Source organism: Rhinatrema bivittatum, chromosome 9, assembly GCF_901001135.1.
Source record: "Rhinatrema bivittatum chromosome 9, aRhiBiv1.1, whole genome shotgun sequence".
Lineage (NCBI taxonomy): Eukaryota > Metazoa > Chordata > Amphibia > Gymnophiona > Rhinatrematidae > Rhinatrema > Rhinatrema bivittatum.
In genome coordinates, this window is record NC_042623.1 from 9,751,933 (window position 1) to 9,773,211 (window position 21,279).

Genomic DNA, 21,279 nt, shown 5'->3' on the forward strand with positions numbered 1-21,279 from the left:
CAGCGAATGGGGCCTCGGTTCCTGCCGGCACGCGTTTTCACAAGAGCCCTCGTGTGTTTGTGATCTGAGAGTGCTCTGGGCCCTCGGGAAAATCCGATGCACGCGTGTTGCAGATGGGTGCCTGAGTCTACAGGTAGTGCAGTAACATTTCCCCCCCCCTAACACAGCGTCACAGGATGTCGCCTGCATTGCGCAGCGTGGACTCCCTGGGATCTTTCCCCCGCGTCTGCCGGGATCCACGAAATGGCTGCAAGCTGGCTGCTGTCACCGACTTCCTCCCCGGCTGCACGAGTGACTCCCGGGGCAGAGTGTGCAGGAGGCTTGTAAAACACCCCTTGTGCGGAAGGATTTGTAGGAAACCGGGGGGGACGTGCACAAGAGCCGTCTCGGTAGTGCACGCCCACTACACGCTGGGATGTCCATCCCGCCCCCGAGCAGTCAGCGACATTTCCGTGCCCCGCACCCTTCCAGCGTGAGGCTGAGGAAATGTTTGAATTTCAGCCACCTGCTTCCTCCCTCCCCGTAGCTCCCTGGGCTTTGAGGTGGGGGGACCTGCAGCCACCCGTGACCAAGCCTTGGGAGGATTCAGGTGATACCTGATTGGGGTTTGCCCCGCCCTCGTGCAGAATATGCACCAATCTGTCCCGCCAGCAAGCCCTGAGAAATGGGACGTTGTGAGTCTGGGAAGGCTTTGCTAATTATGTCTCGGGTTCGGTCTTTGTTTAGTGCCAAATAAGAGACTCGGGATGCTTTTTTGCTTAATCAGAGATTTGAATCGGCCTTTTGTTTAATAAGGAAGTAGCCGGTGTTTAACTTGCGAGGAAGAAAATGAGCTGAGAAGCTGATCCTGTCTGCTGTGAAATCTGGGGCAGGATGGGGGGAGGCAGCTTACGGTGGAAGAAGGTTAATTGATGGGGTGAGGGGAAGAACGGGTGAAAGGGTAGAACGTACCTCGTTAACAAGGTCGTCCGAGCCCAGGGATCAGAAGGCTCGGTCGGGGCTCGTGTTTACGTCGAATGCCGAGTGCCGCCTGATGAGCATCACTGGCAGCTCCGTTGCCTGATTATTACTGAGTGCTCGCTCGCTCGCTCGGTATGTGAACTTGCACTGCTGTGTCACGCTTGCACGCCCATGCAAATCCTTTTTCCCCGTACGCAGCTCTTATCTCCTCCCCCGCAGCGTGATGCATGGGACCGTGCAGCCCTGTGGAGGAGCATCCCTACCGCTCTGCCATGCTGGCGAGCAGGACCCATCTGTACCACTGCCTACTGTTATTCCTCCATCCCACGAGGTGATGCACTCGTACATCACTCACACCATTCCCTCACCTCCGGGGCAGTCGTGTTGGCCTTATTGTCTGGGTCTGGGATATCTTGAGCAATGCAGGCAGGGAAGAATTGGGCAGACCGGGTGAGCCAGTTGGGCCTTATCTTCCACCATCTACTGTGCTGTGTTTATATTACGCCCGAGCCCCCGTGTCTCGTCGGAGTCCTTTTCACAGCCCACGCTCACGCGGTGATCCACGTTGCACCCTTTCTGCTGCCCATGCCTGTCCGGGTTATTTGGGGGTTTTTTTTTTTCCTGATTGCACCATGCGTACGACCATTCCCTATCTCCTGCACAACAGCCTTTATTTCCTTATAGACATAAGTGGCTTTTGCACGGTAAATGAAGTAAGGAGCCTGCTTTCTCCACCGAGTCTCGTTGAGTTGCGTTGTGGTGGCTGAAGTGTGGGCGGCTGCTTTTGGCTTCTTGCCCTTAGTCTCAGCCGATGTTGCTGTTGGGAATCGTCGCTGAGATCCTTCATCCAGTTCCGCAGTTGTTGGTGACGTCAAGGGAGGCTGAAAACGTGGTAGGCACAGCAGAGCGGGGATTGGCTTAAGAGCCCGCGTAAGAGGCATTTACCTGAGAGATGCAGGGTTTCTGAGGCTTTTTTTTTTTTTTTTTTTACCACGTGATCTGATTGATTTTATTGGTCAGACTCGGCGACTCTTTTCTGGCGTATGGCAGACATTCCCGGAAAGTGGAATCTCATACCCCAGGCTTTCTCTTCTCGCTTGCTCACAAATGTTTCCAGATCGGTAGAATTATGCAGACTTTAGGTCACCTTATAAAAGCGCTTGAGGTCTGGGAGAGGGCAAGGAGAGACTGCGTCTGTGGGGACAGTAGCCAGTGGCATCCCAGCATGCTCCCAATTCACTGCAACCGAAAGTCTGGACGAAGGAGGCTTAAAAGCTGATCCTTTGTGTTTTCTTTGTCCCAGGCTGGACGTCTGACAGACCTCAGGATTTCTGAACACTTCCGGCACTTGCCTACGTCCATCACGCCTGTCAGCACACCCTGGGTGAAATCCTTCAACACGCAAGTGGCCGTCATGATTTATTGCTCACGCCAGAGGTCTCTCTAATGAAATCAATGACAGGCGTTGTGAGATGCGGCTTAAAAATAGAAGAGGGCCTACTGGTTTTAAGATAGCGCTGGAACAGTTGGCTCACAAGGAATGTGCCAGAAGGAAACCGTGATTGATGTACCTGGATTTGTTGACTTTTTTTCGGCACTGCGGAGCAAGAGGGGAGTTATCATAGATCCGAGAAGAGGGCTGCCGCCTGGGGCTCTCCTCCGCGCACCGAGGGAACGTCAGAAGAACCCGCCTGGCACTCCGGTTCTGCTGGAGCTCTCAGCTTGACGTGCAGTTGGTTTTAAATGATGCTTTGATTGTTTTCATCTGAATACTGGGAGGAGAAGGTGTCCTGTCTGATCACGTCCAAGAATCAAGAATAGAAAAAATGAGGTCTTTCCAGATCATCAGGGACATCCAAGGTCTTGTGGTTTTTATGAGGCAAAAAATGCGCCACTCGTATTTTAGGCTGTATGCAGAGTTTGTTTTACTGTATTTGTGTTTTCCAAATGGCCGTGCTTTTCCGTCCTGGGACTGGGTACTTCCCAATGGAGAGCTCTCCCCGAGCAGCCAGGAATAATCCGTTCGGTGTCGCATCAGATTCTTACTTCATCCTGCTTGCAGAAAGCTACTTAGAGAAATAGTGAAATGTAACCTAAATATCTGGGCTTCAGGTCTCTGAGAGAGAGAGCGTGTTTCGTTTCCCCCCCCTCGCCTGGTGACTGTTCTGGAGACGCCAATAAGCAATAGCCAGTCAGAGGGAAACGATCCTGGGGAGAAGCTCTGGAGAAACCGAAGAAGTCTCTGTGTGCAACTATATTATAGGATGGCCCACTGCTCCCCTAGCAAACAGAAGAGGCATTTATGGCCAGTGCATGTTAAAAATAACGTTTTATTTTAAAATATTGTCCCCTGCTAGGGAGGTGCTGTGGCTTTAAAAAGTGTGGTTTCATCTTATTTTGTTTCCCATCCAAAACAGCACAAAACTAACAAAATGTGGTTTTGTTATATCGATTTAGCATGTACTCATTTGCAAAATTGTTTGTGAAACAATAGCACACATTGGTAAAGAATAGCGTGCACTAAAACCGGAACGAGCGGAAAACGAAATGGTATACATGACACGAATGGGAAACGAAATGATGACATGACGACGCCAAAACAAAGTTTTCTCCAGAACTGGTGGATGATCTCGTCGGAAGGGTCCAGCCAGGCCCAGGCCTGAGCTCTCATAGTTTACAAGGAGCGAGCAGGAAGGGTGAGGGAATAGGACTGTGTCTGACCGTCAAAGGCCCGTTTTCTTGCCCCTTTCACGTCATCTTGGCAAGAATAGCACTGACACCGGCTGGCCTCGTTGGCGTCTACTCTTGGTCTCCAGGGATTTTGGAAGGGCGGTGCACAGGTCTCCATGCCTCCTTCTGCCCTCTCCACCCTAGGAGTTAAAATGCCTCGTCTACACGCCAGCACTGATAGAGATGCACGATTTGGTCCAAAGCAGGATCTCCGGCACGTTTCGGAACTATGTCCTGGGACATGGAAATCCGTGTTGTTTTTTTTTCCTGGGTGCTGCCACCAAGAGAATCCGGAGCACAACTTACTCAGTTTGAGAGCCAAGGCAACACAACACGCCTTGCGCTTTGATTTGAGAAGGCTCGGTGTCAGATGCTAAAGTGAAAGACTTTGTATTCTGGTTGTCGGTAGCTGCAATACGGATGAAACTGCGGCAGCACCCCAGGTAAAAAGACGCGGCCCGGCTCTGAATAAGCACCTGTGTGCAATCCAAGGAGAGGTGTGAGAGGCCCGAATGAGGACGGGCTGGGCTGGGATTGTTCGCTGCAAACAGGCCCGGCATTGTGTTAAGAGAGAGCAGAGCTGAAACGGGGAGATGGTTAAAGAGAGTCTGTTCTCACGCAGCCCAGCGAGGAGCTGACAAAGGTGGCCATTGTTGACTTTTTTGTTCCCATCTACACAGATTGCCGTGGAGCTGGTAATTAAACTCTGCTGTTTGTTTATATAAAATGTACAGAATCAGGAGAGAGGTAAAAAGTGCTGCTCTGCAGGAGCCGTGCTCTGAGTTTCTTTTTTTTTTTTTTCTCCCTTCAGTGGCTGCGCTGCTTGGAAAAAAAAAATGTTAAAAAAAAAAAAAAAGCGGTGAACTGCTTTTGAGTTTGGTTAAGAGGGAACAGCTGCTGGGTCGCATCAGAGACTGGGCTCGCCTTCTCGCTGGTTTCAGCCTCCTCTCTTTACTTCTCTCTTCCAGCAATGAAGTCGCACGGACTGACCTGAAGAAGGTTCCGGCGCTGCCCACGCAAGCACTGAAGGAGCACCCGTCCCTGGCCTACTGGTAATGCATTTATTTATCTCCTGCCTCTTTACTATAAGTATCTCCCTGTTTAATCTCTCGCACGCTCTCTGGCTGCCTGTGCCTATCCTGTCTCTCTCTCTCTCTCTCTGTCTGCTCCTCGCCCCCTTCTCTCTGCCTCTCTATCCATTTCAGTCTGCTCGGGGGGAATCGCAAACCCTTCCCGCTGGATTTCTTCCCATTGTGTTTTGCCGGCGCCTGTGCACGGCTCTTCTGCCTGTAACTCTTGTGAGTCGGGTGCTCTTTCTACTACCCCCCCCCCCACTCCCAGAGCGACGCCACCACCAGGGACCCGAGCCCTGGCTCTCTCCTCCCTCCCTTATTCTCTTCATTGCTGCCTCTTCTCACTCTTTCCGCTCTCTCACCTACTCCTCCACTCCATCTTCCTCTCTCCTATACTTCCATTCCTTTTCATCTGCCCCTGTATTTACCCCCCATTTGCCCCTCTCTCCCCCCCCTCCTCAGCATCTGCCCCATGAACACATTCCCCCTGCCCCTTAGCACACCCCCAACACGCAATCGGTCAGGGCCGGAATTAAGATTTGGGTGCCCATAGGCAGCACTAGAGGCTCTTCCCCCTCCCACTCTGGGGAGCGCTGGGAGGTGGGTCAGAGGTCTCACTGCGGTTCGGCTGGTCGGACCCGTGGGGAGGGACGAAAGCTGCGCGGAGCTCCTCAGTCCGCTCAGTCCTCCTGTGCTGCTGCTGCCCCCTGCTGTCGTGGTATTAACACAGAGCAGACCACTTGCTACCTGCGGGGCCCGGCTGCAGAGCGAGCGCTGGGTTTCAGAGTCCCCCCCTTCTGCGCTGTGCGGCTTGTTTTGTCTGCGAGTGCACCAGTTCCACGTCTCCTGCCTGCTCGCCCTCTCCTTCCTGCAACCCTAGAATTCGCTGGGCCGGGAGCCTGCGTTTTGCAGAGAAATCCCTTTTTTTTTTTTTTTCTGTCCCCAAACAGTGCAGTTAAGTCCAGAATTTGCTGCTTTGTGATCCTGTCGTGTGGGTAGGGAAGCTGTTTGTGCCCGGGTCTTGCGCGCAAGGCTTCGGCGGAGGGTGGTAGAGCGAAATCCATGTTCCTAGAAATAAGACGGAGCTCACAGGGGTCGACTTCCTTCTTTAATGATCTCTCGCAGTCACTAAGGATGCTGACGAGCAAAGGGTCGGGTGCTGCTTTCCGAGAGCGAGACGAAGGCCGCGCCTGCGGCTTTGGCTTCTTTTAATGGGCGCGGTTGAGGTCGCTGGCGAGGTGTTTGCTGCCTGCACCTTCGCTGCCCCGGTGCTGGGGGCCCTGCTCCCATCACGGCAGAGGGCGTTACCCTCCCCAGATGTGCGAGACGTCCCGTGTGAACGAGGGCAATTAAGCAGTAACCCCCCCGCTGCAGTGAGGTGCCCCGGCCACACGCGGTCTCTCTTAGCGCCGGAGTTAGGTTTCCATCGCCACGCAAAACCCTCTAAAAGGGACAAAACGTTTAGGGGAGGGAAAAAAAGAAGTCTGGGCTTAAGGGGTTTACGCTTAGCTGGATAAGGCCCTCGGCGGTGGCTAACGGGCCTGTCTGTCTGTCTGTCTGGGATACCCCACCCCCCCGTCTCTTCATGGGTAAAAATGTGCGCTCGGGTTGTGCATTAACTCCCTGCAGCGAGAGCTTAAAACAAATGCAATCTGTGCGCTAAAACCGTGCGCTGAAATCCCGCACGCTCGCGGGCTTCTCCAGGGCCCGGCACAGCCTTTCGGCCTCACTGGGAGGGGGGGCCGTCCCCAGGGAGCGTTTCAGTCAGGGGGAGGACTAGGACGGTGCATGGACTGCGCTTTTAAATCTTCACTTTTTTTTTTTCTTCCAGCAAAACCCTACCTGCAGGTAAAAGCAGGGGCAAGTAACAGTGCAGGGCACTAAAAGCAGCCATGATCGTCCATCCCCCCAGTGTGGGCAGGTTGAGAAGTGACCCCTCTGTGACACTGACAGAGGTTGGCATCGCCGGCAGTGACTGTGCATGGCCACCTCTGAATCTTTCTCTTGGGGGTTCGGCCTCCGCTCTGGACGGCCCTTGTTTCTCTCACGTGAATACATCCAGGGCAGGGGCCCCCCATACGCCGCCGTCCTTCGCAGCAGCCGTGGGGTCTGCAGGTGGGGCACCGGAGGGAGGTCTGTGGCGGTGCGAGGCAGGGTCCTTTGGCGCGGCGCTGCCAGCATCCTGCGCGCTTCCCTCGTCCTCCAGCTGCTGCTCGGCCCGGCCGGGACGCAGGGTGCGAATGAATTGCAGAGCCGCGGCCTTTCGGCATCTGAAACCCATAAGGGTGAACCTTGCTGAGTTACAGGCTTTGTGTCTCCTCCTCCTTCTCTAAATCTAAATTAAAGATCTGCTACTGCACTGGCCCAGATTAAATAAACACGCGCACCGGTTTCTTTCTGCATTTTCTTATTTATTTGAGAGTTTTATGTGCAACAGAAGTTCATTCCTTTATAATCAGCTCTCTCCTCCCGGCCCATTGCTTAGAGACTCCGCGCTCGCGGTCTGTAATAACAGAAATTCAGAGAGTGGGAAGGCCTTTGATGATATAAACATCACTCAAGCAACTTCCAGTCTCTCTGCTTTTTCTCCTTTTAGTCTTCCGTGCTGCAGGAGTCGCGCTGCCCCATTTCTCCGAAGTGCTCTGCGCGTGCTGTGGGGCTGGAAGTGCCCCAGTAGCATTTCCCTTCTGCCGCGCCCGTGATGGTAGAGAGGAGGGGCGCGAGCCGCGGTTTAGGTGTCGCGCAGGCGGCGACGGTCTGGAATGCACCCAGCTGTCGGCACGTGCTAGCGCCACGGAAGACGAGCAGCTGAGATAGCGGTCCCAGGGTCGCCTGCCATGAACTGCTGTTCGCTTCTCTGTTGCCCTTTTCAGAGTTTGCATTCTAACCCGGGGACCCAGGGAAAGCAGCAGCAGCTTTGGGCTAATGACATTTCATTTGGAGAGGCCGTTAAGTATCCCAACAGCTGAAGAAGTAATGTCTCCGAGCTGGTAACCGGCTGCCTCGTTGTCCTACTGATCCATAAGAACATAAGAAATGGCCTTCTGGGTCAGACCAAGGTCCTTCCAGCTCAGCCTCCTGCCTCCGACAGGGGCCAGTCCGGGTCACAGATCCCCAGTCCTGGATCCGTTTCTTGTATCTCACCCCCAGGGACAAGCGATGGCTTTCCCCAGTCTCCCTGGCTATGGACTTTTCCTTCAGGAGCTTCTACAAGCCTCTGCTGAACCCCAGGGTCACTCGCCTTGACCTCACATCCTCCGGCAGCAGATTCCACAGCTCGATTGTGCACTGAGTGACAAAATACTTCCTATGATTTGTTTTAAATCTGCCGGTTGCTGGTTTCATGGAGCATCCCTGAATCCTAATGTTGTTGGAAAGGGTAATAAACTCTCCTCTATTTACCCGTTCCACCCCACTCATGGTTTTATAAATCTCACTCATCTCCCCTCACAGCTAAAGAGCCCTAATCTGTTTAGCCTTTCTCTGTAAAGGAGCGATTTCATCCCCTTTATCATGTTTCTCATCCTTCTCTGTATCTTTTCTATGTCTGCTATATCTTTCTTGAGATGGGGAGACCAGAACTGCACACAGTGCTCCAGGTGAGGTTGCACCATGGATCTAGACAAGGGCACTATGGGATTCTCAGTTTGTCCTCTGTTCCTTCCCAAATAATTCCTGACATTGTATTTGCCTTTTTCTCCGCTGCCGCACATTGAGCCAAAGATTTCAAGGTATTATCCACAAGGAGTCCTCCTAACATGGAGCCCTGCATTGGGCACCTGTAATTGGGATTATTATTCCCTCCCTGCGTGAGAGGTAAAGCCTGGGATAAGCACAGAGGATCCTTAGCTGTGAGGGAGTGAGGGGTAAAGCCTGGGATAAGCACAGAGGATCCTTAGCTGTGAGGGAGTGAGGGGTAAAGCCTGGGATAAGCACAGAGGATCCTTAGCTATGGGGGAGTGAGGGGTAAAGCCTGGGATAAGCACAGAGGATCCTTAGCTATGGGGGAGTGAGGGGTAAAGCCTGGGATAAGCACAGAGGATCCTTAGCTGTGAGGGAGTGAGAGGGTAAAGCCTGGGATAAGCACAGAGGATCCTTAGCTGTGAGGGAGTGAGGGGTAAAGCCTGGGATAAGCACAGAGGATCCTTAGCTGTGAGGGAGTGAGGGGTAAAGCCTGGGATAAGCACAGAGGATCCTTAGCTGTGAGGGAGTGAGAGGTAAAGCCTGGGATAAGCACAGAGGATCCTTAGCTGTGGGGGAGTGAGGGGTAAAGCCTGGGATAAGCACAGAGGATCCTTAGCTGTGGGGGAGTGAGAGGTAAAGCCTGGGGTGGATAATGGAGAATCCCTGGCTTCCCCAGTGAGTGGAGGACCTGAGTCGAGGATTGATCTGTTTTCTCATGTCAGTGTCTAGAGAGGCTTGGAGCCATGGCTGCCAATTTCTCTGGATTTATGGCTGCTCCTCTGTACTCTATCAGCAGAAAGCAGACTGATGTTAAGTGGAGCCTGAAAAGCTGCCACAGTGTAAAAATGAAATCTTTGTTTTTTCTATCTGTGGCATTCAGTGATGGGGAGGTCATATCTGCATGGAGCGCAGGTGAAAATGAGATTCAGAGCTGTCAGAAACCAGACAGGGAAATGCTCTGAAAGACTTGGAGAGGGCATCATCCAGTGGTGGGATAGTCATTAATAGACAGCGACATGCAATTACACAACCGAAAACAAATCAAGGAATATCACATACAGAGCTTTGTTATCAGACGGGAACACCGTGTATGTGTGTGCATCCCCGTAATAACTTTTCTCTTTAATGTCTGATCCACACCATGCTTGCACTGTCTGTTGGAAGTCCAAGGCCATTTTTTGTGATCCACACGTACAAGCATTTTGTGGCATAAAGGCTCCATTAGTTCTTTGTGGGATTTTTTGTATTCTCTTCTCTCTGTAGTGACAGGTCGAAAGTTGATTTTACCAAACACAGACAAAACAGTGCAACTGAGTTACACACTCTATTCCGCACACCACCAGTGAGGTACACACTCTGTATTCTGTTCACCAGCACTGAGTTACACACTGTATTCTACACACCACCAGTGAGGTACACACTCTGTATTCTGTTCACCAGCACTGAGTTACACACTGTATTCTACACACCACCAGTGAGGTACACACTCTGTATTCTGTTCACCACCAGTGAGGTACACACTCTGTATTCTGTTCACCAGCACTGAGTTACACACTGTATTCTACACACCACCAGTGAGGTACACACTCTGTATTCTGTTCACCAGCACTGAGTTACACACTGTATTCTACACACCACCAGTGAGGTACACACTCTGTATTCTGCACACCACCAGTGAGGTACACACTCTGTATTCTGTTCACCAGCACTGAGTTGCACACTCTGTATTCTGCACACCACCAGTGAGGCACACATTCTGTATTCTGTTCACCAGCACTGAGTTGCACACTCTGTATTCTGTTCACCACCAGTGAGGTACACATTCTGTATTCTGTTCACCACCAGTGAGGTACACACTCTGTATTCTGTTCACCAGCACTGAGTTACACACTCTGTATTCTGCACACCACCAGTGAGGTACACACTCTGTATTCTGTTCACCAGCACTGAGTTGCACACTCTGTATTCCGCACACCACCAGTGAGGTACACACTCTGTATTCTGTTCACCAGCACTGAGTTGCACACTCTGTATTCCGCACACCACCAGTGAGGTACACATTCTGTATTCTGTTCACCAGCACTGAGTTGCACACTCTGTATTCTGCAACCCACCAGTGAGGCACACATTCTGTATTCTGTTCACCAGCACTGAGTTGCACACTCTGTATTCTGCAACCCACCAGTGAGGTACACACTCTGTATTCTGTTCACCAGCACTGAGTTACACACTCTGTATTCTGCACACCACCAGTGAGGTACACACTCTGTATTCTGTTCACCAGCACTGAGTTGCACACTCTGTATTCTGCAACCCACCAGTGAGGCACACACTCTGTATTCTGCAACCCACCAGTGAGGCACACACTCTGTATTCTACACACCACCAGTGAGTTACACACTCTGTATTCTGCAACCCACCAGTGAGGCACACATTCTGTATTCTGTTCACCAGCACTGAGTTGCACACTCTGTATTCTACACGCCACAGATGAGGTACACACTCTGTATTCTGCGCACCACCAGTGAGGTACACACTCTGTATTCTGCAACCCACCAGTGAGGCACACATTCTGTATTCTGTTCACCAGCACTGAGTTGCACACTCTGTATTCTACACGCCACAGATGAGGTACACACTCTGTATTCTGCGCACCACCAGTGAGGTACACACTCTGTATTCTGCACACCACCAGTGAGTTACACACGCTGTATTCTACACGCCACAGATGTGGTATGCACTGTATTCTGGATTGTCTTTTGTTATGGCCTGTTCGTCCACAGGTCATGAAGAATAAATCACAACTTGTGTTTCACAAAACGTAGTTCCTCTTAGGGTTGACTATGATATTTATGGGGGAAAAATAATTCCTCCATTAATTGATATTCAGATGTGTATACGGCTGTGATTTATTCAGTGAATATTTCTATTAAATATCTATTGGCTGTTGGCTGAATTTCATGACTGAGATCCTCATATTCAGCTGCAGGCTGGCTAGGAAGGTCAGCTTGCTCTTTGGTTGCCCTAAAGTTATCCGGCTATTTTAGAAAACACTGAAAATCAGAATTTATTTAGCCAGATAATTGGCCCCGTCCTGGAATGTCTCTGTCCCGGATTTATGCAGGAGGATAAAAGGTTAGCCAGCGAGGTACTGAGCGCTGCTCCGGGCAGGATTTTAAATCCCCAAGTTTATCCAGACGAATGTGGACCTCTGTGTGCAGCTTCTCTGCTTTTCACGAGGCAGAGATTTGGAAATGATTTGTTTTGGCTGGGAAGGTTACCCCCACTCCGTGAAACATTGGTTGCACTGTATTCCTTCCGCTCTCCAGAGCCTCGCGAGCCAGAATTAAAAACATTTTTGCCTCTCTGCCGGTGCGCGCTTTGATTTTTTTTTTTTTTTTCTGTTGTGAGGTCCTCTGGCACCCCGGAACGAGAGACGGATCCTTGGGGGAGTGGCTTTGCTCTGCTCGCCCCCGAACATTGAGCATGGGTGACCCCAAAAGCCATGGAGGAGCAGGCAGAAATCCCATGCAGTGGTTTCATTGAATAAAATTATTTTTCTCCCACGCTTGAGCATTTCATGATTCTCCACGGCATTACCTGTCTCTTGGCTTTTCTTGTACTTAGGGGCACAGTCCTATGATTGCTGCCAGCCTAGTCCGTGTTTTCTGTACTGATGAAGTGCATGACGGTTTCTGGTCCTCAGGGACGCCGCTGCTTTAATCATTTGGCTGTAAAAAATAAAAAAAATAAGAAGTCTTTTTATTCTCTCCTTTTTTCTTTCCAGTGAAGACAGAGTCATAGAACACTACAAGAAACTGAACGGGCAAACCAGAGGACAAGCCATTGTAACGTAAGCCTGCCGAGGGGTGACGGTGACCGCTGAAGCGCTGCTGCTCGACCGCAGTACTGGCTCATAGCCGACGCTCGCCGGAGAGGGGACTGAATGCCAGAGTCGTGCCTTTACCTTCTGCTGTGTGGAGACGCGGGATTTACAAATGCTAACTTACGAAGCTGATGTAATAAGCGCTAAAGCCGCCGCGGGCTTTTGCGCGCACTTACGTGGGCTTATGCGCGGGTTTTTCCCACGCTAGCCTTGTGCGGGCATGTAATAACGTGTTCAGCGCAGGAATAACACTCGCATAAACCCGCATAAAACCACTCGCATAAACCATAACCACTCGCATAAACACACGGGTGGTTTAGCGCGAGTGCATGCAAATGAGGCAATTAACTATGCTGCGCATCGGTCAGTGCGGGGTTTTTTAGCACCTGGGTCAGGGCAGGAGAGAAGCTGAAGCGCGTGTCTGGAGACCGGTTTACCTTGGGGTGATCACGGATTACCTTCACTTTTTCCGGATGTTTGGAACATTTTTGTGTATGGGCTGTAGAAATCTCTGCTGCATTCCAGCGGCATCCACCGGAACCGCCGCCACGCAGTCGGAGACGGAACATGGAGGGGTTGGACATTGCTCTACCCACCTTCAGTTTCGCTCCCGGACCACTAACCTCTTCACTGTTTTATAGAAAGGGAAGTCATGTTTGCATGTGTTTTTGCCTGGGTTTTACTTCTGCATGCATCTCATTTGCATATGCATCCTTGATTACATCCCGTGGAGGCGCCTGCTTTTGCCGCGTGCGCTAAAAAGAAATACGCGCAGACAACTAGCGCCGATTTCACCACTGTCCCTGATTGTATTGTGTGTGTGTGAGAGCATGCGCACGTATAGATTTATACCCACGCGTCCTTCCATGTCAGTCACTATTACCTTCCCTCTCAGATGTTACACTTTTCTCTACTTCTGGTTCATATGTATGTACATTTGCACACAGTATCCTGTATATATATGTGTGTGTGTGTGTGTGAGAGCATGCGCACATATAGATTTATTCCCACGCGTCCTTCCATGTCAGTCACTATTACCTTCCTTCTCAGATGTTACACTTTTCTCTACTTCTGGTTCATATGTATGTACATTTGCACACTGTATCCTGTATGTATGTGTGTGTGTGTATATGTGTGTGTGTGTGTGTGTGTGAGAGCATGCGCATGTATAGATTTATACCCACGCGTCCTTCCATGTCAGTCACTATTACCTTCCCTCTCAGATGTTACACTTTTCTCTGCTTCTGGTTCATATGTATGTACATTTGCACACTGTATCCTGTATGTATGTGTGTGTGTGTGTGTATGTGTGTGAGAGCATGCGCATGTATAGATTTATACCCACGCGTCCTTCCATGTCAGTCACTATTTCCTTCCCTCTCAGATGTTACACTTTTCTCTACTTCTGGTTCATATGTATGTACATTTGCACACTGTATCCTGTATATATGTGTGTGTGTGAGAGAGCATGCGCACGTATAGATTTATACCCACGCGTCCTTCCATGTCAGTCACTATTACCTTCCCTCTCAGATGTTACACTTTTCTCTACTTCTGGTTCATATGTATGTACATTTGCACACTGTATCCTGTATGTATGTGTGTGTGTGTGTGTATGTGTGTGAGAGCATGCGCATGTATAGATTTATACCCACGCGTCCTTCCATGTCAGTCACTATTTCCTTCCCTCTCAGATGTTACACTTTTCTCTACTTCTGGTTCATATGTATGTACATTTGCACACTGTATCCTGTATATATGTGTGTGTGTGAGAGAGCATGCGCACGTATAGATTTATACCCACGCGTCCTTCCATGTCAGTCACTATTACCTTCCCTCTCAGATGTTACACTTTTCTCTACTTCTGGTTCATATGTATGTACATTTGCACACTGTATCCTGTATGCATGTGTGTGTGTGTGTGTGAGAGAGCATGCGCACGTATAGATTTATACTCGCGCGTCCTTCCATGTCAGTCACTATTACCTTCCCTCTCAGATGTTACACTTTTCTCTACTTCGGGTTCATATGTATGTACATTTACACACTGTATCCTGTATATGTGTGTGTGTGTGTACAAATATTTGCTGAGCATATGTGCACACTATAGAAATATAATAGAAGTCGGTTTAACATCGCAGAGGAAAGGGGGTTTGGGGGGGTCTAATTCCACCTGCATTTTGATGTTCACATTGATGATTCTCTCTCTCTTGTTCCAGTTACATCAGCATCGTGGAATCCCTTCCGACCTACGGAGTACATTATTTCGCTGTGAAGGTAAATACGCACCTGCAGGGGAGAGGATGCCTGCAGAACCGCGCAGCGTCCGCCCCGTCTGTGTGTCCGTAGGATGTAGAAGTTCGGCGCTGACTAACTTTACGGGCGTGCGTTTCAGCTGCCCACTGCTGGTGATAAATGAAATAAAAGAATTGAAAAACCTCTTCAGCCAGACAGAGTGCAGGCACCCGAAGCCTTTCCTCTTACTGGTGTTTGAAACCTTTTTGAAGCTTCTCTTACTTGCCCATTCTCGCTGGGATGCAACTTAAAGCTGCTGCTGATCTGTTTGCAATCTAAAAAAGTTTTCTTACCCGCCTGGGTGCATTCAGTCTAACTGAAACGTGAGCTCTGGGCATAAGAAGATAAGAAGTGCCGTGCTGGCTTGGGTCAAAGGTCCATCGAGCCCAGCATACTCGCCGACAGTGGCCAATCCCTAAAAGTAGATTCACTTTCTTGCTGCTCACTCCCTGTGACAAGTGGTGGCTCTCCCTGAGTCACCTGGTTAATAACTATTTATGAAGTTTCCTTCCATAAACTTCTCCAAACCCGTATTGAGCCCACCTGTGCTGCTTGCCTTGACCACATTCTTCAGCTTGATTGTGCATTTAGTGACAAAATTACTTTCGCCAGTTGATTTAAAATCTGCTCCCTGTTAGCTTAAAGGAGTGTTCCCTAATCCTATTGTTACATGAAAGGGTAAATATCCATTCCCTAGTTACTTGCTGTACTCCACTTATGATTTTGTAGACCTCGATCATATTTCCCCTCAGTTAACATAAGCACATAAGACTTGCTATACTGGGTCAGACCAAAGGTTCATCAAGCCCAGTATCCTGTTTCCAACAGTGGCCAATCCAGGTCACAAGTGCCTGGCAGGATCCCAAGGGGTTCTCCTTATCCCAAGAATAAGCAGTGGATTTCTGCAACTCTGCCTTAATAATGGTTAATAGCCTTTTCCTCCAGGAACCTGTCCAAACCTTTTTTAAATGCAGCTACACTGACAGCTTTCACCACATCCTCTGGCAACGAACTCCAGAGCTTAATTATGCATTGAGTAAAAAAATATTTTCTTTTATTAATTTTAAATGTATTACCCAGTAAGTTCATTGTGAGTCTCCTCATCTTTGTACTTTTTGAAAGAGTAAACTGAGTAACGTTTACTTGTTCCATTCCACTCATAATTTTATAGATCTCTATCCTATCTCCCCTCAGCCGTCTCTTCTCTAAGATGAAGAGTCCTAACCTCTTTAGCCTTTCCTCATAGGGGAATTGTTCCATCCCCTTTATCATCTTGGTCGTCCTTCTCTGTACCTTTTCTAATTCTGCTATATCTTTCTTGAGATGTGGTGACCAGAACTGCACACAGTACTCAAGATAAGGTCGCACCATGGAGTCATACAGAGACATTATGATATTCTCTGTTTTATTCTCCGTTCCTTTCCTAATAATCCCCAGCATTCTGTTTGTGTATGATATATGAACACAAGATGAGGATGCACCATGGAGTGATACAGAGGCATTATGATATTCTCTGTTTTATTCTCCATTCCTTTCCTAATAATCCCCAGCATTCTGTTTGTGTATGATATATGAACACAAGATGAGGATGCACCATGGAGTGATACAGAGGCATTATGATATTTTCTGTTTTATTCTCCATTCCTTTCCTAATAATCCCCAGCATTCTGTTTGTGTATGATATATGAACACAAGATGAGGATGCACCATGGAGTGATACAGAGGCATTATGATATTCTCTGTTTTATTCTCCATTCCTTTCCTAATAATCCCCAGCATTCAGTTTGTGTATGATATATGAACACAAGATGAGGTCACACCATGGAGTGATACAGAGGCATTATGATATTCTCTGTTTTATTCTCCATTCCTTTCCTAATAATCCCCAGCATTCTGTTTGTGTATGATATATGAACACAAGATGAGGATGCACCATGGAGTGATACAGAGGCATTATGATATTCTCTGTTTTATTCTCCATTCCTTTCCTAATAATCCCCAGCATTCTGTTTGTATATGATATATGAACACAAGACGAGGATGCACCATGGAGTGATACAGAGGCATTATGATATTCTCTGTTTTATTCTCCATTCCTTTCCTAATAATCCCCAGCATTCTGTGTGTGTATGATATATGAACACAAGATGAGGTCGCACCATGGAGTGATACAGAGACATTATGATATTCTCTGTTTTATTCTCCATTCCTTTCCTAATAATCCCCAGCATTCTGTTTGTGTATGATATATGAACACAAGATGAGGTCGCACCATGGAGTGATACAGAGGCATTATGATATTCTCTGTTTTATTCTCCATTCCTTTCCTAATAATCCCCAGCATTCTGTTTGTGTATGATATATGAACACAAGATGAGGTCGCACCATGGAGTGATACAGAGGCATTATGATATTCTCTGTTTTATTCTCCATTCCTTTCCTAATAATCCCCAGCATTCTGTTTGTGTATGATATATGAACACAAGATGAGGATGCACCATGGAGTGATACAGAGGCATTATGATATTCTCTGTTTTATTCTCCATTCCTTTCCTAATAATCCCCAGCATTCTGTTTGTATATGATATATGAACACAAGACGAGGATGCACCATGGAGTGATACAGAGGCATTATGATATTCTCTGTTTTATTCTCCATTCCTTTCCTAATAATCCCCAGCATTCTGTGTGTGTATGATATATGAACACAAGATGAGGTCGCACCATGGAGTGATACAGAGACATTATGATATTTTCTGTTTTATTCTCCATTCCTTTCCTAATAATCCCCAGCATTCTGTTTGTGTATGATATATGAACACAAGATGAGGATGCACCATGGAGTGATACAGAGACATTATGATATTCTGTTTTATTCTCCATTCCTTTCCTAATAATCCCCAGCATTCTGTTTGTGTATGATATATTAACACAAGATGAGGATGCACCATGGAGTGATACAGATACATTATGATATTCTGTTTTATTCTCCATTCCTTTCCTAATAATCCCCAGCATTCTGTTTGTGTATGATATATGAACACAAGATGAGGATGCACCATGGAGTGATACAGAGACATTATGATATTCTCTGTTTTATTCTCCATTCCTTTCCTAATAATCCCCAGCATTCTGTTTGTGTACTCAGTTTATCTTGTTATTGTAAGTTACTGTACACTTTGTTCCTGTTCTATGTAAGGGCATTCCCAACTAGTTATAAGTTACATGTGAACCGATACGATGTGCAAACGGCTGTCGGTATATAAAATTCTCTAAATAAATAAATAAATAAATATATGAACACAAGTTGAGGATGCACCATGGAGTGATACAGAGACATTATGATATTCTCTGTTTTATTCTCCATTCCTTTCCTAATAATCCCCAGCATTCTGTTTGTGTATGATATATGAACACAAGATGAGGTTGCACCATGGAGTGATACAGAGGCATTATGATATTCTCTGTTTTATTCTCCATTCCTTTCCTAATAATCCCCAGCATTCTGTTTGTGTATGATATATGAACACAAGATGAGGATGCACCATGGAGTGATACAGAGACATTATGATATTCTCTGTTTTATTCTCCATTCCTTTCCTAATAATCCCCAGCTTTGTGTTTGTGTATGATATATGAACACAAGATGAGGATGCACCATGGAGTGATACAGAGACATTATGATATTCTCTGTTTTATTCTCCATTCCTTTCCTAATAATCCCCAGCCTTCTATTTGCTTTCTTGGCTGCTGCTGCTGCCCACTGAGCAGAAGATTTCAATGTATTTTCAATGATGACACCTAAATCCTTTTCCTGAGTGGTGACTCCTAATGTGGAACCTTGCATTGTGTAGCTATAATTTGGGTTCCTCTTCCCTAATGCATCACTTTGCACTTGTCCACATTAAATTTAATTTGCCATTTGCAGGCCCAGTCTCCCAGTTTTGCAATGTCCTCTTGCAATTTCTCACAATCCTCTTGTGATTTTCCGCTGGCCAGCTTAAGAAAAGGTTAGACTTAGTGGTTTTAAAGCATTTTTTGTTGTATAAACTTTTTTATTGAGGAAACGCTGCACAAACCAAGTCTGCAGGTAGCTGTACACTCGGGTCAGACGTAATCAATTATCACTATCTAAGTTACAACTAGGTAAAATACGAGTGGGCAGTCCCCACAGTAAAATCAATATCTGTAAAAGCAGTAAAGAAATTATTCTTACAACCTTTCTTAGATTTGTCTTTGTATGGGAGTTTTCACTTACATTCACGATACTTCCCGCCTCTCTGCCAGGGTATTCTGTGATCCTTCCATCCTGTGGAGAAAAACAGGACTTTTTCCTGGCCCTTCCAGGGCGCACCACCCCTGGGGATCACATCGGGGTCACCAATATGTGGGCTTATCCCCGCTATGACCAATACTCAAGACCACAAATAGATCAATATATTGAAACTTTATTGAAATATTCATTTGCAAGTACACAGCATATGGGGAAGGAGAGCAAAGTAACTCAGAAGCTTTGAGTCAGCCTGCCTTTGAAAACTCCTTCCCTGAGCACTGGCCAAACCTTTTCTTATATACTTATTTTTATCCATTAACTTAGTACTGTCTGACCTTTTATGGCCCTTCCGTCAAGTGTCGTCTAACCTCTTGTAATTTTCCAGACAAGTAAGCCAAAATTGGCCTGTAAAAACACTTTCCTTTTTCTTTCCCAGGATACGTCCTCTTTCTCATGACCACAAACTTGCTAGCTCTATGAAATGTCTGCTTCTGTTCTGGTGCTTAGATTTATTGCTTCATGCTATCTGCTATTTGCAGAGAGCTTCTGATTCCTTGTTCTCATCAGTCTCTCAGTTTTGCAAGGTCCTCTTGCAATGTCTCACAATCCTCTTGTGATTGGACAGCTTTGAATAATTTTGTATCGTCAGCAAATGTGATCACCTCACTTGTTCCCATTTCCAGATCATTTATAAATATATTAAAAAGCATTGGTCCCAGAACAGATCCCTGGGGCTCTCCATTATTCCACTGAGAAAATTTACCATTTAGCCCTACTCTCTGTTTTTTGACTTTTATCTAGTTCCCAAATCTACAATACGATACTGCCTCCTATCCCATGGCTTTTTAATTTCCTAAAAAGTCTCTCATGAAGGACTTTGTTAAATGCTTTCTGGAAATCCAGATACACTGTATCAGCTGGCTCACCTGTATCCACATGTTTGTTTACTTCCTCAAAAAAAAAAAAGTATCAGATTGGTGAGGCAAGACTTCCCTTGGCTAAATCCATGTCGGCTTTCTCCCATTAAACTCTGCCTGTCTATATGTTCATTAATTTTGTTCTTTATGATAGTTTCTACCATTTTGCCTGGCACGGTCATCAGACTCACTGGTCTGTAGTTTCTTGGCTGACCCCTTGATCCCTTTTTAAAAACTGGTATTATATTGGCTACCCTCCAGTCTTCAAGTACCATAGACAATATAAATGATAGTTTACAGATTTCCAATAGCAGGTCAGCAATTTAATTTCTCAATTCTTTTAGCTCTCTGGGATGTATACCATCTGGTCCAGGTGATTTACTACTCTTTATTTTGTCAATTTGCCCTGGTACATCTTCCAGGTTCACTGAGATTTGTTTCAGTTCCTCTGAATCATCACCTTTGAATATCATTTCTGGTATGGGTATATCTCTTACATCTTCCTGAGTGAAGACCAAAGCAAAGAATTCATTTAGTCTTTCTGCTATGGCTTTGTCATCCCTAAGTGCCCCTTTAACCCTTTTTGTTCATCTAATGGTCCAACTGACTCCCCGCAGGCTTTTTACTTCAAATGTATCTGAAAATGTTTTTTATTATGAGTCTTTGCTTCCACGCCAAGCTTCTTTTCAAATTCTCTCTTTGCCTTCCTTATCAATGCTTTACATCTGTCTTGCCAGTGCTTATGCAGTTTCCCATTTCCTTCGTTCACATCCCTTTTCCATTTCTTGAAAGATGTTCTTTTAGCTATTATAGCCTCTCATGCCTCATCTTTTAACCATGCTGGTAGTTGTTTTGTCTCTTCATAGGGAAGCTCTTCCAACCCCTTACCCATTTCTTTTGCCCTTCTCTGTGCCTTTTCTAAGTCTGTTATATCTTTTTTGAGATGGGGGTGACCAGAATGAATTGCACACAATACTCATCCATTGATCTGTAAAGAGGCGTTATGATATTCTGTTTTATTCTCCATTCCTTTCTGAATAATTCCTAGCATTCTGTTTGCTTTTTTTGACTCCGCCACACAATGAGCTGAGGATTTCAATAGACTGGCGACCATGAGTTCTAGATCCTTTACTCCTAACGCGGAACCCATCATCGTGTAGCTAAAATCAGGGTCAATTTTCTCCATGTGCATCCCTATGCATTTATCCACATTAAATTTCATCAGCCATTTAGAGGCCCAGTTCTCTAGTCTCGCAAGGTCCTTCTGCAGTTCCTCACAGTCTGCCTGTGTTATAACCACCCGGACAGTTTTATGGTGAGTGGCGTTCCTGCGCTTATGTTCAGAAAATAAATGCAATGCATCAGCCTCTCCAGGGGTGAGACTCTTCTAGCCTGAATGCATGGTGCTGTGTAGTGCGTGATTGACCTCTTCAGATGGCACAGCAGGGTTATCCTCCTGGA

General features: G+C 47.1%; 1 protein-coding gene across 8 annotated transcripts in view; it reads left to right on the forward strand.

Annotated features, from left to right (window-relative positions):
• FRMD4A (FERM domain containing 4A) overlaps nt 1-21,279 on the forward strand; it is a 461,080-nt gene that overhangs the window by 324,366 nt on the left and 115,435 nt on the right. For all 8 annotated transcript variants that reach the window (XM_029617199.1, XM_029617198.1, XM_029617203.1 and 5 more), the window contains 3 exons: nt 4,659-4,742; nt 12,235-12,300; nt 14,553-14,610. In XM_029617199.1, coding sequence (XP_029473059.1) covers nt 4,659-4,742; nt 12,235-12,300; nt 14,553-14,610 — 208 coding nt within the window. The remainder of the gene's footprint in view (nt 1-4,658; nt 4,743-12,234; nt 12,301-14,552; nt 14,611-21,279) is intronic.